The sequence below is a fragment of the Macrotis lagotis genome, chromosome 1 (assembly GCF_037893015.1).
Source record: "Macrotis lagotis isolate mMagLag1 chromosome 1, bilby.v1.9.chrom.fasta, whole genome shotgun sequence".
Lineage (NCBI taxonomy): Eukaryota > Metazoa > Chordata > Mammalia > Peramelemorphia > Peramelidae > Macrotis > Macrotis lagotis.
This window is the reverse complement of record NC_133658.1, coordinates 774,294,121-774,312,947: the sequence shown is the minus strand read 5'-3', so window position 1 is coordinate 774,312,947 and position 18,827 is coordinate 774,294,121. Positions and strand designations below refer to the sequence as shown.

Genomic DNA, 18,827 nt, shown 5'->3' with positions numbered 1-18,827 from the left:
TAACATTCCCACTTGACCTGCCACTGAAAATTAGTTGATTTTCAAAACTCACACCTATTACTAATTTTCTTACCAAGTCTTTGGAAGCATTTCAGTTTGAAAAAGCTTTGTAACTAGAAACTATCTCTGATGAAGACAAATCACTTAACTACTAGAATTAAGGTAGATGTGGTAAAAATGGCTGCTGTAATCTCAACATTGCCACATTGGGAAAGTGAAAAATTACTCCCACGCTGCCCCATTAAAAAAACTTCTGGAAAAATTGATCTAGCTTAACTTGTATACAGCCAGTATTGTTTTCCCTGTTTTGCATTATTAACCACCTAGGGTCTTTGTTTTATCAACAAATATTTTTTCCTCTTCTATTTCTCTAAAGATACTTTTCCTTTACCCAGTTATAACACTTGTTCTTTTGGTTCAAAAGAATGCCCTCCAGATGGTCAATAGATTTTTATCTTGATGATATCTTAATGTTTAGAATATAGCGGTATCCACATTTTTGAATCTGGCTTGATATTATAGAACACATAGATTCTAATCTAGCACAAGAACTATTTTATCTTAAACAAATAACTTAATTTTTCTGGATCTCAGTTTCTTCAACTCTAAAGGGAAGATTACATAACCTTTTAAGTATATATATATATATATATATATATATATATATATATATATATATATATATATGACAACTTTATTGTGAAGGCAAAATGGAAAAAAAAATAGTTATGAAATCTCACCAAAAGCAGCACTGATCACTTCCCATTGTGGTAAAGGACTTTTTGAATTGGCAATTAGAAATCTACCAGGTAGATGATCTATGAGTCCCTTTTCCCTAAAAAAAAGAGTACATGGATCCAGAATGTTTAAGAGCTGCTGCTCTATCCAGAATTTTCATTCTCCTGAATTACCTCCAGCCTACATAAATACTTCATTAAGAACCTGTAATTTGGACCAACCATAGCATATTTTTTCATCAACCTTTTATTTTCTTTCTTGTTCATATTTTTAATATATATATATATATATATATATATATATATATATATATATATATATACATACATATAAACTTACAGGTACTGAATATCAACTTTCAATGGTGTACATACATATGGATGTAACACTGCTTCTGGTCAACTCCCACTCATGGCGTAGGTCTCCAGAGGTTCACCACTGTCTTGAGACTCTCTCCTAAGGTACTAGGTCCCCAACTTCTATTAGCATACTAAGAGTCATGCTAATAGACTCACAATTATCTCAAAACAGAAGCATTCACTAAGAGGGCATAATAACAGTAGCAGGAAAACATTCCCACAATATATCTAGAATACAATCTCAAGCAAATTACCATATTTATCCATGAAAAGAAGCTAAGGATACATGTGTAGGAATATATATGGCCATTTTGAATTGTTACTTCTCATGGAGTCTTCACAAAGTTCTCTTCCAGATGAATCATTGCTATTGGGTATTTGCTTGATCAGGCTTCCAGGTTATGCTTAGGTTCACAGCTAATTAACAGGATTAGCTCTTTTAATTCCATAGCCAACTCTTGTCTGATGGGTAGAGATAATGTGACGTGACCAAGAAATAGTACAAGAAGACGATGCTCTAAGTTTGCTCAATTTTCCCATGGTCTCTTAAATATGAATACTTCCTCTGATAGTTCAGGTCACAGTCTAAGTAGCTTCTCATCTATTATGCTATATAAACATTCCAAATGGAGAAGTCAAATATACTAGGGACTTTGTTCTAATATAGAGCTTTCAGCATCATTTGAGTACTATGCTTTCCATTCATCTCTAAACTCGTTTTTCTTTTCTTTCATCCCTATGTTATGCCACTTCTGGTATATAATTATCAATATTATGCTCCACATGAAATAGTGTATAAATAGCCTTATGCCTTAAATAGGAATAAAGAAGATCTATATTCAAGTTCTATCTCTAATGTGACCCTGGGCATATCAGAATTTCTCAGTCCCCCCAGGACTCTCTGAGAAGATAAGTAACAGATGAGTTGCATTTGTAGAGAAGGTTTTCATATTTTAGAGTTGCCCATGCTTATGAAAATCTGCCCCACCTTACCCCAAAATCACAGCCTAAACATATCTAACATGATTGACTATTTTAATATTTTAGAGATTGTGCTATTCCTTTATTCCCAGGCATATAGGATTAGTAGAATATATTTAAAGACTTCATTCTTGATTTTTGATGAAGATAGAAAAAGAGAACAGACAGGTTTTTGCCAAGAGTATTCAATAATACTAAACCACATTTTTACAGCATTGCATTTGACTAAAGTAAAGAGAATCCTAGGTTTAGTGAAAATAAAGATGTAATTTTTCCCATCAGAAGTTAGAACTAAATTCATATTCCTTTAATTTAACTGTTTTCATTCAACACAAAGATAAAAAACATTTACTAAATTTTACTGCTTTTCTGTTTTATTTGCATTGCTTTCTGTACATGTTCTTTTAAGCTATTTTGGGGATTAAACATGAGCTAAACAGTCATTTATGAGCTTCCCTAGAAATACCTATTCACCATTTTAACATTGTTTCTGTCAAATTATGTCCTCAATTCCAATCAACCTGCTAATGGTCTTTTAAAACACAGTTACATAATAAGGTGAGAGCATCCTCTTAGCATAATTTTATTTCCATTTATAATTTTCCAATGTATTTCATTTAATCAGACATTTTCATACAAAATTAATATTTCATATTATCTTATGAAAATATAAGTAATTTCCATTGTTTATTGAGTATTTATTTCTGTGATTTTTTTAAATTTGAAATGATCAAATACATTAATACAGCATAAAGGGCAGAATTATAAAACCATTCTTTTTTTTCCCCCTTGGTCTCATATCTATTTTCTTCACTGTTTTCACCTTTATGAAATTATGTGTATTGCTTGTCCATACCACCCTTCTTGATTATCAGTTCGGTAAAGTATACTGAATTCTATCTTTTCTCTCTAGTTTGCTCATTTTGGTGGGATAATATTGAACAAAAATATAATTTAAGATATGCATTCCAACACTTCTGTAATAGAGTTTTTCTTAAGTCTTTGATCTAAATTCCTTGATATTCTTTTTAAAAATCAAAATATTCATATATAGCTCACAGAAATTACAGAAAATTTATTTGAAAAAATGTATGTGGGAACTTAAGTATTTTTCTCAATACCACAATCATAAAAAAAGTTTTTGTTACTTAGATTACTGAATGTCATCTCTCTATCTCAGAGGGACTTCAATATTTTTTCAAAACATTTTGATAATGACATTTATACTTTTTATGCTTCTTTCACCTGTTTTACTACACTTTTTATTCATTTATGACAGTATCAAGATCCCAAATTGAGTTACATTATCTGTTGTTATCACTTTGATTACTATGATTGTTATTATTACCTTAAAACCTTGTCAGCTTGTCTTTTTGAAGCTAGCCCACTCTTGGGTAGTATGACCCCCCACTAAACTTTAATGCTACTAAACCTTTTTGATGCTTATTCTTCTCTTGTTGCTGCTGCTAATCTTCTTTCCCTTAGCTTCTGCTAACCACAGCAATATCTAAAACTTTTTTGTCCCTTAAACATAAAAAATAAATAAAAATAAATTCAATTCTTTTTTGGAGCTTAGCTATTACTCTATTTTGTGACAAGTGAACATCAAATATTTCCCACCACTTTTCAAGATACTCTGTTCATGATCATAACATAACTTTATAATGCTGGATTTTACCCAACTTCTGGTTTAGCAAAACCAATACACTGGTAAATGGATAACATAGATACTTTCTCTGGCTAAACAGTAGTTTGACATAGGTAATAGTGTTCCATATTTTTCAATATATAAAGTATCCCTTATCTTTAGCCAAAATATTCAGGAAATAGAGAATGCTATAGGGTGACTACCACCACCATTTTTGTTCCCAAATTTAATAAACACTGAATTTTTTCATAAAGTTGGTTTTATGATTGCATAGCATTTTACATTATTGTAGTTAAAAGATAGGAATAAGGGTGGCACAGTGAATAGAGCACTGGCCCTGGAGTCAGGAGTACCTGAGTTCAAATATGACCTCAGACACTTAATAATTACCTAGCTGTGTGGCCTTGGGCAAGCCACTTAACCCCATTGCCTTGCAAAAACCTTAAAAAAAAGATAGAAGTAAGATGGAGGAAATGTAGCAGGTCACAGTACATTTCTAGAATTGTACCTTTTAAAAAATTTTCTAAAATCTTTCAGATTTAGCACCTTTTAACATTGTTCCTTATCAGAAATAACGGAAAATGTTGTTGTTTTTCTATTCGTGGCTAAAAGATTAGTGGTTAACAGTACCTTTCTAAATGAAGACTTTACATTTTGACCATCATTCCAGATATACTGCTTACCTGATCATTGTCTTCAAAGGAAATCTAATATCAATGTTTTCTTCTTTGGGTAGGCATATAATAATATATTATATATGGTTAAGGGAAAAATATGTTACTCTGAGATGTTTAATTTAGCAGTGCTCAATTTATCATGGGTAAATAGCATAAAAGAGAAAATAATTGTAGCAGTATTTCTATGCAATTATGCTTAGATTTTATATTATAAATTATATATAATATATATTATATTTCATTATAATATGACAATAAATGCAGATAATTTGGCAGTACTTGAAATATACTGCATTTGAATAAAGCATTTGAAATTTTAACTTTGCTGTTATGTAATAAAGTTATTTTAGATATGGTAATCAAAATATATCCAAAAATTTTAAATTCAATAAAAAGTAGAATATATTCATTAAGCAACAGAGCAATAGTAATTGAAGGATTTTAAAATTATACTGATTACCATTAAAATATAAATAAGGCATATAAATACCAGAAAAAAATGTTAAATATGAACTAAGATAACTAAAAAATTATGAAATCATTTCCCAAAGGAATCATTTTTAGGCTGTATTAAAACTGTTGACAATAACTAGAGTAAGTTTTGAAAGCATTGAATTTGTACCTGCAGATATCAACAGACTTTTTATTTGTAATGGTCTTATTATTCAAATCTCACACCATATAATGCTGGTAGTTTCCATGTGATATACTATATAAACAAAAAGGAAATAGTATGATAAAGTAGGAAAAAAAGCACTGGTTGTGGAGTCAGCTCTGAGTTCAAATCTTGGCCCAGTATCTTTTTCCTTATGTGATATCAGACAATTCACTTAATCTCCCTAAGCCTTATTTTTGTGAAGATCCATTTTACAAATAGCCAGGGTTTTAAAACAAATTAAATGTTGCATAAAAAATGTTAAGCATCAGTCCCTCTAGTATTATAAAATTTTATATTACATACTTCTTAAAAATGTGTCATTCATGTAAAGATATGCTACTGGGGAAAATCTCAATACTTCTTGGTTATATATGAATAGAAGAGGCATAAACCATATGAAAGGTAACTCAGCAACATGGTGGAGAATGCTAAGCCTGGAGTCAAAAAGACTCATCTTCTGGAGTTCCAATTTGACCTCTGACACTTACTAGCTGTGTGATGTTGGACAAATCATTTAACCTTGTTTGCTTCAGTTTCTTCATCTGTCAAATGAAGGAAATGAGAAACCATTCTAGTATCTTTATTAGGAAAAGCTTCAAACTGGGTCATTAAGAATATGATATGATTTTTAAAAAAATTCAACAATAACATGCCATTTAAGAGCATATAATAAGTTCATTTAGTTGGATTTGAGTTCAGTATAGATGAAGGGAGTCAAAGATGTTGCCACTTATATGAAATGCTGTTTTTTTCTAGTTCTACAAATGGGAGATATTTCAATTTTATGTTTAAGTTGTTAGTTGACTCCCAGAATTGACATCTCAAACATCATTAAGAAATTGAATTTTTCACTCTGTGATCAATAGTGGTTAGGGGTTTGTTAGTGGCAGGTTTTTATTTTTCTAAAATTTTTGAGCAATATTTGGAACAAATCATTTGTAAATAGATTTGAACCTGGAGTTCAAATAAGTAGCTGTCGTAGCTAATAGTTTCAGAAAGGATGTAAAGTAACTCACAAGAAATGCAAAATCTCAGTGACAAACTTGAAATTACTTTGTTGTTTCTCTGTTTATTTTTCAATTGAGTTTATTAACAAATGATATTTAGGTTTTGCAATATCATAGTTTGTGAAATTAGATTGATAGTATTTTACTACTACATAACACATAACTTGATAGAATTCAAAGTTTTATTAAATTCTTTTTATATTAATGAAATTATGATTGGCCTATTTTAATTTTGCATTTGATTTCTAGGATTCCGTAACTTACATATTGATGATCAGATAACCCTTATCCAATATTCTTGGATGAGTCTAATGGTGTTTGGACTGGGGTGGAGATCATATAAACATGTCAGTGGTCAAATGCTATATTTTGCACCTGATCTGATACTTAATGAGTAAGTATAAAAATGCAACTTGCCTATTAAGAGATTTTTATGATGATTAAAGTTTCATTTTCCTTAATAATTCTACCAAATACAATGTGATGTATCATGAAGATTTTGATTGTATGGTCAGGTATCAAAAAACAGAAAATTTGAAAAATATATTAGTAATTTAATTTATATGTGATAATCAAATTTTCTCCTTTTATCTGTTATTTATGAGTCTTAAGTAATATTCTCAATTAAAAATATTTGAATTATAATTTGAAATATTAAAGACCTAGGTCTAGTTGTATAGTAGTATTATTCAAAGTTAATAATGAGAGGGGGGAACCAAAGGAACTATATCTTTTAAGAAGTTAAAATATAGTTCAAAATAAAAAGAAATATTCGTTTACTGAAAAGATTAGACTCCCACAAAAAACAGAATAACTAATTTAGTAACATATAAATTTCTATAATGTTCCTTGTATCTCTCATGTAGAAAAATCTTGTCACATAATAAATTTTAAGTATTAAAATAAATAATAATTGTTACTTTAATCCTGCTTATTTTGTCTTAATGGGGAACTTTCAAAATAATAATTGTTAATATAAGTAAGGTTTGCTAAGTGCTTTACATAATTTTATTTGCATTTCATAACACTTAGAAATTTATGAGCACAGAATAAGTTCACTTAATTGGGTTTGAGTGTAGTGTAAAGGAAGGGAGTCAAAGAAGTTGCCACTTCTATGAAATGCTTTTTCTTTTTCTGGTTCTGAGAAATTACTCAGGTGGGTACTATTATTATGCCTATTTTACAGATAAGGAAACTGAATCTGAGAAGTCAAATGACTTTGCCTAGAATTATGTAGTTAGGAAGTATAAAAGTTCAAACTAGATCTTTCTGACTACAAGTCAAGCATTAACTTCCTAATAATTAGGAATGTTTAAAAAAAAGAATTATTAAAAATATAAAGTAAAATACCTTAAATTTGATCATTTTTATTTGATTTGATAAATTATTTTAAATTTAATAACATAAACCAATTTAATTTTGTGTGTCCTCTCACCATTATGCAGTAACTCCAACAAATTTGTTTGTAAGGCTAATTTTTGTAAAATAAATATTTTCCATCAAATTAATTGTCCCAAATTTTTACACATGCGACCATTGCAACTGGGAACTGGAGGTCCCATCTTGAAAAATCATGCTATGTAGTAATTTATCAATTTTCTTACTTTAGGAACTCTACTCTCCTTATTATACCTCAAATCCATATGAATTTTTCCTATTCCTGAATAACATTGCTTCTTTATTCACAGTTTTTGAAATTTTTCTCTCTTCCTCTATTGGTCTATATATTTAAAATTATGTTTCAGTAGAACATAAAGTTGATATCTCTTCTAACTCTTCCTGTTTGCTTGATTACCTTCACAAAAAAAACTCATCTTCTAGACTTTTTAGCTTTCTAGTAAGATTTACCCTAACCTGAAAGCCCTTTTATCATCAAAACTTTGGGTAATATAGAGCACATTATTTCCCTGCTTTATAAAACATATTTTTGCTGTACTAAAATTTCTAATATTAAAATTATTTTAGAAATGAAAGGACTTTGTATACAAAATTAGGGAAAGTTATTTAGTGGCATCACATTTTAGATAATAATATAATGTTCAGATGTTTTGTTGATATTTTATTTATTTTTTATTTTTATTTTTCTGTGGTGGTACAAGACAGCGAATGAAAGAATCATCATTCTATTCCTTATGCCTTACCATGTGGCAGATTCCACAGGAGTTTGTCAAGCTTCAAGTAACCCAAGAAGAATTCCTTTGTATGAAAGTATTATTGCTTCTTAATACAAGTGAGTAATAAACTTTAGGGTTCATTATTAAAATATAAAATAATGTAAGGCATAGAGATCATTTATAATACCTCCAAAAGAGAAAAGTACCCAGTAATTTGAGCATTATCTTTACATAATTTTAATTCAGTTCAACAAACACACATTCAGTTTAGACCAGATATTGTGCAAACCACTATAGAAACACAGCAAAAATGAAGCTCTCTACTTTTAAGGAACTAATATGGGAAAAAAGCATCATTTTTACAAATACAGATAATTGATGTTGTTGGGAGGGAGTTGTAGGGAAAATCACTCTCAGTAGGGAAGGCCTGATATAAGAAATGGCATTTGAGTAGCACTTTGTAAGAATTTTAGAGATTTCACAAGGGAGAGCATTTAGATCATGGAGAATAGTGTGTGAAAATGCATGGAATAGGCAGAACCAAGATGGGAGAGTAGTACAGCAAACTTCCCACCACTCTACTTTCTCCTTCCCTCACCATAAAACAAACAAAACAAACAAAAACCAAAAGAAAAACAAAAACTCTCCAATTAATGACTGAATTCTATTGATGAAATGAAGAAGTTACAAGTCATTTTTCTGATGAAGGTCAGCATATATCAGAATTGGAAGGTCTGTGAATCTTGGAGGCAGGTTCTGGCCAAGAACTTACTAAGTGTATAGTACTCCAGTGCCCAGAAATAGGCAAGAGTAGTCACATACTTTACAAGTACATGACAGAAACAGATGCCAACTGGCAGCTTTGTTAGCACTTACCCAGTTCTGTATTACAGAGCTAACTAAAGAAAGCCTTCCAATGACATTTTTAACTAAGGAACAGACATTCAAATGCATTTGGAGTAAGGAACAACTTCAGAAGTAACTACAATAATGTTGTTCAGATCCCAAGAAAGACCTAGGTTGGTTCCAACTTCTAATCCATTCTAAAGCCTTTAGAGGAATAAGCAAAATAGGAATCCCAGACCAAAGAATATCAAGCAGTTCAGCTCAAACTAGTTTGGAAGTACTGAAAGTTTCCATATTCTGGACATCAAAATCAAAGCCAAGAAAGTATGTTGGAAGAATGAGAAAATACAAAGAATCTCATTGTAAAAAAAAAACACAATTATGGTAACAGGGATGCTCAAAACACAAACCTAGAAGAGGACAATGATTCCAAAACATCTACAAGCAAAGCATCAAAGAAAAATATAACTTGGATGTAGATTGAAGCAGAATTCCTATTAGAAATGAAGTAAGAGTTTTAAAAAAGGAGCCAAAATTTTTTTTTGTTAAATGAAATGTGAATGCTAGAGGAAAATAGCATTGGAAGAATTAGAAAAAAAAATTAATAGATTATCACAAGAATTAAAAAACTTTACCTGAGCAAAATTTTCCCTGAAAATTAGAATGGAATAAATAGAATCCAATAGACTCCATGAGATAACAAAAAATATTATTTAAAAATAAAAAAACTCTTAAAATGTAGGGGAAAGCATAAAGATATCTCATAGTAAAAAAACTTATGAAAATCTGATCAGACAAAAAATTTATCTAATTATCTAAACACCATGACCAAGAAAAAACCCTAGGTATTTTATTTCAAGAAATTTGAACCAGAAGGCAAAGTACAAATAGAAATATATACTAGTTACCTACTGTAAGTGGTGACAAATTAAAACTCCCCAAAACATTTAACCCAAATTCAGAACAGTCAGGTCAAAGAAGTGTACTGCAAGTAACCAGAAAGGAGCCACAGTCAGGTCACACCCTATTCAGTAGTGACCACACTTGAAGAATGATATAACAGAAGGAAAAGCTATTGGATTACAGACAAGAATAGCTAACGCGGAAAAATTGAGTATAACACTAAATCAGAAAAAAATAGTAGACCTTTAATAAAGGACTTCTAAACATTCCTGATAAAAACACTCCAACTGTCTTTTATTCAACAATAAAATAAGAGGAATGAGGAAATAAAAGGAGAGAAGGAAAAGAGAGGTTAAATGAGAGATTAGTCAATAAGAAATACAGTCTATAAGGATGTGCAAAAATCTGTCAATAAAAATACTTAAAGCCCTTTTTTTGGTAGCAGAGAAGATGGGACAAAAGTTGGGGAATGGTTCAACAATTTATGGCACATAAATGTGATGGAATTCTATTATATCGTAATAAATGATGAAGGGAATGGTTTCAGAGAAACCTAAATGTTCTGCACTTGGGAAAGACTTGCTTGAGCTGATGCAGAATAAAGAGCAGAATCAGGAACACAATTTTTACAATGACAATGATATGCTAAGTACACACAACTTTGACACATTTAAGGACTGTGATCAGTGTAATAACTTATGACAATTAGATAAACTACTGATAATACATGCTACTCACCTCTTGAAAGAGGTGAAATGAAGACTGCAGAATCATGTTTTGTTGTTTTTGTCCTTTTAATGGACATGAACAAATATGGAAATCTTTGGCTTGATTTTACATTTTTTTACCCTTTTACCTTTTACTGTTTTTTTCCCTTTTCTCCTTTGAGGGGGTGGAAGTGATAGATTTTTGCTGATTAATTTTTTAATGAAAAAATATATATGTGGAATGTAATGGATCTTGTTGCAAAGAACAAGAGAACTATATCACTGAAATTAGGATATCTGAGAATGAAGGAAAGATTAGTTTATGAAGAACTCTAAAAGTCAACCAGAGAATTTTATTTTTAATACTAGAGGAACTGGGGTAATACTGAGTTTATTGAGCTGGAGAATAACATGATTAGACCTGCACTTGAGAAAGCTCATTTTAAACATCAGAGGAGTTCATATTTCATTATAAAGGTTAGAAGGATCCACAAAAACTTCTTGAAATGAAAACTGAAATGGTCATGTCTATACTTTAGTAATATTAATTTGATAGCTGTATTGAAGATGCATTGGAGAAGGCAGCATCTGCAGCCTAGAACTAAGTTAGAAGGCTATTCAAAGCAAGCAATGAATGAAATATTCCCTCTTCTCAGGAGAGAGGATTTAGAATTCTATATATTCTAATTATTATATATGATTACTGTGTCTATTTTATTTAACTAGTTTTCTTTACTACATGGAAGAGTTCTGTGGATTTAAGAGTTATTGAGAAGTGATTTTTATAAAAGAAAACAAAAACCCTTTCCCCTCCCCTGAAAGAAACTATCACCAAGAAGAAAAAAAACAAATTTTCAATCTTTCCCTGTCATCTCTAGGATAAAATACAAACTCTATGGTCTGACACTTAAAACTTTCTACAGGATCTTATTTTTTTAGATTCATTTTATAATACTCTATTCATAATACTCAATTCATAATTTAATTCACAATACAAATCTTCATGTATTACATATCTCAAATTGGCATAGGTTTTCCCTTGAAATTTGGTCTCCTTCCTTTAGCCTTTATGCCTTCACACAGGTCTTCCATGATCTCCTAACAGTGTTTTCCTCCTAAAATTACATTCTTTTTGCATATACATATATATTTGTTTGTTTGTTTATTTATATGTGCCCAAGTAAATATAAACTCCTTAAAATAAAGAATTTTCACTGTATTCACTACATGTCCAAGACATGGCAAACCATCTTGTGTATATAGTCAGCTCAAATGACAAACATTTATTAAGTGTTGACTATCTACTAGGCAGTATGCAATGTGCTAGGGATATAAATGCAGACCAAACAACAGACAGTCTCTGCCCTCAAGGAGCCTTTATTCTAATGTGGGAAGACAACTCATAAAAGGGAATCTGAAAGAGAGGAAGAAACCATGTTGGAAATTGATGGCTAAGATCTAGTATTAAAAATAAAATCCTCTGTTTGACTTTTAAAGTTGTTCGTAAACTAATCTTTCCTTCATTCTCAGATATCCTAATTTCAGTGATATAGTTGTCTTGTTCTCTGCAACAAGATCCTCCATTACCTTTCACATATATATGTGTGTGTGTGTGTGTGTGTGTGTGTGTGTGTGTGTGTATTAACATGTTTTTTCATTAAAAAAATTAATCAGCCAAAATCTACTATCCCTCCCACCTCCTTCAAAGGAAAAAAGGGAAAAAAAACAGTAAAAGGTAAAATGGTAAAAAAAAGTAAAATCAAGCAAAAGATTTCCATATTTTTCATGTCCATAAAAAGAAAAAAAAACAAAACATGATTCTGCATCCTCAATAAGGATATATGTATGTTTAGAGCTAGGTATTTACCTTTTTACAAAAGATACCAAATTAGTACAGCCTGATTCACACCAGATATTTGCCCCAGTTGTGTGTTTAATGAATTTTTTTTATGTACGTTATGCAGATGAAAATGTTAGTAGCTTATAAGAATAATTATTCTGTATTAAACTTAAATAGGAAGCTAGGTGGTGCAGTTGATAGAGTTCCAGGCCTGGAGTCAGGAAAATTTATCTTTTCTGAATTCAAATCTGACTTCAGACTCATAATTAGCTGTTTCCTGATTGTGGACAAGTCATTTATCCTTCTTTGACTCAGTTTCCTTATCTATAAAACAAGATGGAAAAAGAAATTGACACTTCAGTATCTCTCATGAAAATCCTAAGTGGGTCACAAAGAATCTGACACTGCTGAAAATAACCACACAACATTAAGTTTTAATGGCTGTATCTAAATAATTGTAATCATGTATAGGGTTGACTGGTTGATTTTTTTCCACCTTTTAATTCCGATGTTTATCAGCATATACATAGAATATGCATTGATAAAATAATATCTTAAGAGGTGATACTTTAAAATAATTTAATTTACAGACTTGTTTTAGAAATTTGAAACTATGTGAGCTTTCTCTCATTTACCTAGTTGGTCCAATAAGTCCAGGGAAGCTTGCACATATCTTCATGTTGCCATGTAACACAATCTTCACTATTTAAATGGAATCAACCTATAAATACCAAGATAAAAGAAAATTTTATTTAGATTATCCAGAGATTAACTATTCTTGTGTCAAAATAGTCTATATACTATTATTCCCAAGAAATATTACTCACAGTAATAATAATTTTCTTTTAGTTCCATTGGAAGGACTGAGAAGTCAGAACCAGTTTGATGAGATGAGGTCAAGTTACATTAGAGAGCTCATCAAAGCCATTGGTTTGAGGCAAAAAGGAGTTGTGGCTAGCTCACAACGTTTCTATCAGCTTACAAGATTTATGGACTCCCTGCATGATGTAAGTGTTTTCTTTTTTCACATTACCAGTAACTGACTTTTGTATCTCTGTTTTTTTAACTATTCAAACTTAAATTTAATTTTGCATGATTCCTCCAAAAGCTTCTTTGTATAAATATTATAAATATATATGTGTGTATATATATATACACACGTAATATATATATATATATATATATATATATATTCCGTGTTACTGTAGACTTAGGCCATATTATTTGTTATAAGCATGATCAAAATATTCTTTTAAAACTCTATGAAAAGATTCACATATTGTAACAGACATTTTTCTTTCTGAGTCTGAGAAAAATTATAGAACTACTTAGCTAAAGTATTGCTTGAAACATGTTTAATGTCTGTTAATAGTATAAAAGTTATTTTTAAAAGTGACTGTTGGATTTGTGTCTTTTTTCTTACCTGTTTCTTGCCCATTTGTCAAAAAACAGCTTGTGAAACAGCTCCATCTCTTCTGCTTGAACACATTTATCCAGTCACGGACTCTGAGTGTTGAATTTCCAGAAATGATGTCTGAAGTTATTGCTGCACAGTTACCCAAGATCCTTGCAGGAATGGTGAAACCTCTTCTCTTTCATAAAAAATGAATGTTGATTTTTTTTCTTCTTATAAAATGGATAACATTTTGTGGAATTTCTATTTTGTTTTGGTCAAGATTTTTGTGTCTTAAATTTTTTAAATATTCTGCTAAATGCCTTATTCTTGTAATATAACATGCAGAGTAAATTTAAGAGAGATATTGTGAAACACAAATGAGTTTCCTTTATAAAGAATAATTAGCATTTTGTAAGTGTTTTGTCTACTCATAATTTCTTTAAAAACTTATAAGATTGGAAAAGTACTTAAAATTGAATGTTAAGCTGAACTTAATCTGCATTTTATTTCGTAGCTTTAAAGAGAACTTTTTCTCCCTATTACGTCTAACAAACCTTCAACTTAAAAGAATGTACAGAAGAAATAAAATGTTTATTGCACACTTTGCTTCTATTTAAGTCTTTTTTAATTCTTCTTACTTGCCTTTGCTCTATGCAGAACCCATATTTCTCAAACTGAGAAGCCATAAATCCTCATGTTTTTATACGTACATATACAGACATATACAGACACATAAAAGAACAGTAAATCATTTGGAGCTGTATACCTCTAACTTGCTGTTTGGTGGATTAATATGTATGACTTTTTTAGTTTTCCTCCCACAATCTCTGAACATCTTACTCTCTATTTTTACTCTTTGTGTGGTTCTCCCTTTCTCCTTACCATCCCTCAGGACTATTATAATCCAGTACCCTCTTATCTTCTATTAATCTTTCATTATCAAAGAGGACCACATCAACCAATCAAATGATTGGAGGCATGAGTTGCATAATTATGTTTATTATAGTGAGGGACATGCTATGCTATGCTGTGCTATGCAAGGCATCCTTCTCACTTGTCTTTACCAGAATTGTTCCATCCCAGGGTGATTTACAGAAAACGGGACTTTTAGAGATAGTCTGACTGCTGCAAGGAGTCTCTTGGCCTTAAATTGGTTTTGATTCCTCCCATATCAGTGAAGTATCACAGTGCATCATCAACACTGGGCAAGTACAAGCAAGTACAGAATGTGACCACCAACTACTTCCTTTTCCTCTCAATCAGAGGCTTTCCAATTTATTTTCTTTATTATTATTGTCACCTCAAAAACTTCCAAATTTTGAGGGCCATTAATCTTATATCTTAAACATAACCCTTTATAAATTAGTAAAACAATGCATTTAAATAGAGTAACTAGAAGCAAAATTATATATTTTAGCATTTTGTGGAATACTGACTTTAGAAGCATTTAAATGTGGGGTTATTATATTTGATTCATGTACTTATTAATACTGTACAAACAAAAAACAAGAATGAGCCAGAAGTTACATGAGCAGCATAAGGAAGGCTTTTAATTATATGGCACTTCTGGGCAAGGATCTATCAGTCAACAAGTAAACCACGTGGTGCTGTTAACCTCAGATCAGGGCAGTTACTGTAGAGATGGAGGGCAAAATGTGAAATGAAACCTGAAGGAACTCAAAATATGAAAATCTGAATTTATGAAGTAAATAAATTTTTAAGCAATTCATTTAGCAAAGTAATTCTTATACATGGATACACTATATCTATAAAGACCAAGTTATCTTGAAAAAAAATTTAAATGAACACCATATCATCTTTAAAAACCGGATGAGTACTTTGTATGACTTCATCTGACACTAGCAAAAAGATATGATAACCCTTCCTGTGGATGTCTCACACGGGTACATTTTTAATGCTCTTAACATCAATCCTGATCTCAAATTATTTTTAACAGTAAATTCAAAGAAAACTATATAGAAGTAAAGCAGAGTCACAAAGCTAGTAAATGTAAGAGGAGAATTTAAAGCTAGGTCTTCCTCACTTCAGGCAGGCCTGTTACTCTATCCACCATGCTGTCACCTCTTAATAAAGCTTCTCAATAAACTTCCTGAATAATATCATGAATCTACATAGTATTCCATTCTGACCAAGGCAGAGCATACTAATATAAGTTTCAGTAGTATTCCCTAAAATTAGAATTGTGGGTCTCCACACACTATTACACATTTATTACCTTGTGGTTTCTACTTTTTAGAGGATTCTCATTTCATCCCTATGAAAGGAAACTTCTAAATATTATGATATTCTTAATAGAGTCTGAAATTTTATTAAATTTTTTTGACTGCCATGTTATACAGTTGAATCATTTTGAACTATACAAAGGCCTAGTTCTTTTTTAACCTGAACTATTTTCCAACCAATTTTCCTCCATTCTGTGTTTGAGTAATTTTTTGTACTACTCCCTCCACAGAATTTATATGTTTATACCTCTGCGAAAATCATGATAACTTCAGTTGCCAATGTTCTGTCCTTCCTAACTTGTATTATTATATTTAGTTGTGTTCCTATCCAATCTCTGCCTAGAACACAAATTCCTTCAGAGTTGGGGATATTTCATTTTGTCTTTTGTCTTTCCCAGCACCTAGCACAGTGTCCCATACATTATATCTTCATTAAACTGAGCTGAAAAAAAAATAAATGGAGATATTTATCCAATACTTAGATTCAGAACCAGTTTTCTAGTGGGACTAAACTACAGGGGAAAAACAAACCAAGACACAATGAAAAACAGAGAACCAAACCTATAGAAGACACATATATAAAGGAACATGCAAAGAAATTGGTAAAGATAACATGAATGCTAAACAGGTGTCAAAAGAATAGATCAAAAAATAGGAAGACAATGTGAGATGAATTTCAAATGAGTAAAATGCCAACATACTGGCAATTGATAAACATCTAAGGTGTTAATCAAGGTAACATTGCCTATATGTGACAGACACTGTGCTAAGCATTGGGGATACAAAAACTATACTGTGTAATGGGGGAAAATAACATGTAAATTATACACAAATGAGGGATAAATATGTGCATGATCTCAGAGGGAAAACAGCTAATTGGTCAACAGGCATTAAATATAAACTATTACTATGATAAGTACTAGAGATAAAAAGAAAGGTAAAATGCAGAAAGTAACATGGAAGAACTCACTAAGAAAGATTTTCTTTGGAGAATGGGATTTTAGTTGACATTTAAAGGAATACAAAAAAGATAGGCATTAAGGAGGGAGAACATTTCAGAGGTAGGAGACAAACAGTACAAATGCTCAGAATTTGGAGATAGATTATCATATTTGACAAATAGCAAGGTCAATATCACTTCACTTCAGAGTAAGTGGTAGGGATAAAGGTATAAGAGATCAGAAAGTTAGTCAGGAACCAGGTTATGAAGGCCTTTTGTAGTCAAAAAGAGGATCTTATAAATGATCCTAAAGGTTCTAGGAAATAATTGACGTTTATTGAAGGGGGTGAGTGATGATACCAGGTTTACACTTTAGGAATGTCAAATTGAAAGCTTAGTGAAATGGGGGAGAGATTTAGAACAAGCAGACCAATTAGCAGATTATTGCAATAATCTAAGTAAATGAGAGAATGAGGGCCTAAACTAGGGTCATGGTCATGGTCATGGCAGTGGAGAAGAATGGGCACGCATGAAAGATGTTACAAAGGTGCAAATAATGAAGCTTGATCACTGATTGGATATGGAGGGTGAGAGTAAGGAATCAAGGATGACTCCGGGGTTGCATACCTTGGTGATGGGGACAAAAGAAATAGGTAAGTTAGGAAGGGAAGAAAGTTTAGGAGAACAGATAACAGGCCTATTTTGAATACATTCATTTTAAAATGTGTCTGGGACATCTAGCTAAAGATATCCAATATATTGTTAGAGATGGAGATCAAGAGAGAAATTAGGGCTAAATAGATTGAACAGGTATCGACATAGAAATAATCATTAAAAACATGAGAGCTAATAAAATCACCAAGTGAAATAGAATACAAGAAAAAAGGACTCTTGAAAGGACAGAAACTTGGGAGATCTCCACTGTTAATGGATGGAAATCCAGTAATGGTGACAAAACAATGGAGAAACAATCAGATAGATGGGAGGAGAACCAGAATGGAGTGGTATCTCAAAAAAAAAAAGCTAGAAGATATATATCAAGAAGAGGGTAATTCATAGTGTCAAATGCAATAGAGATGTCAAAAGAGAAGAGGACTGGGAAAAGGCCAGAAGATTCAGCAATTAAGAAATCATTACTAACTTTGTAGAGAGTTTTGGCTCAGTAAGATTGGAAAAAAACTACAGAGAAGAGACTAAAAGGAAAGGAATACAGGAACCTGTTGTAGATTTTTCAAGTTTATCCAAAAAAGTAAGATTTATGCTGATAGCTTGTAAGATTGAATGAAACAAATGAGATTTATTTGAAGATGGAAGAGACATAGTCATATTTGTAAACAGTAGAGAAGCACCAATAGAGAACAAGACTAATATTAGAACAAACTAATATTAGTGAGAAAGGGGGCAATTTTTGGGAAAAGATAGGATAGAACATGATCACTTATGTATTAAGAGGGAGTTGCCTTGATAGGAGTAGTGCTATTTAATGTGAGAGAAGAGTAAAATAAGAGAGGGTGAGGGAAGGCAACTACATGATGTGAAATGAGGAATAGGAGTCCAGTGAATGATTAAGATTGTGTAACAAACTTGTAGTGAATCCAGTGATCACAGTTTGTGATCTACAGATTATTCAGTAGTATATAAGTAGGAGAAAAAGTGAAAGATGGTGGGAGTAAACTAAGCCTGTGGTTTCAAAGCAAGATCTTGAATAAAATAAAGTATTAAGGGACTGGTTCACCAGAAGGTTGAGATGGGGAAGGGAACAGAATATAT

General features: G+C 31.3%; 1 protein-coding gene across 1 annotated transcript in view; it reads left to right on the top strand.

The window, feature by feature from the left end:
* The window catches only part of PGR (progesterone receptor), a 66,039-nt gene extending 51,566 nt beyond the window's left edge, over window positions 1-14,473 (top strand). The window contains exons 5-8 of the mRNA XM_074216539.1: window positions 6,318-6,462; window positions 8,168-8,298; window positions 13,328-13,485; window positions 13,931-14,473. Of these exons, the coding sequence (XP_074072640.1) occupies window positions 6,318-6,462; window positions 8,168-8,298; window positions 13,328-13,485; window positions 13,931-14,086 (590 nt within the window). The 3' untranslated portion in view covers window positions 14,087-14,473. The remainder of the gene's footprint in view (window positions 1-6,317; window positions 6,463-8,167; window positions 8,299-13,327; window positions 13,486-13,930) is intronic.
* The last annotated feature ends 4,354 nt before the right edge of the window (window positions 14,474-18,827 follow it).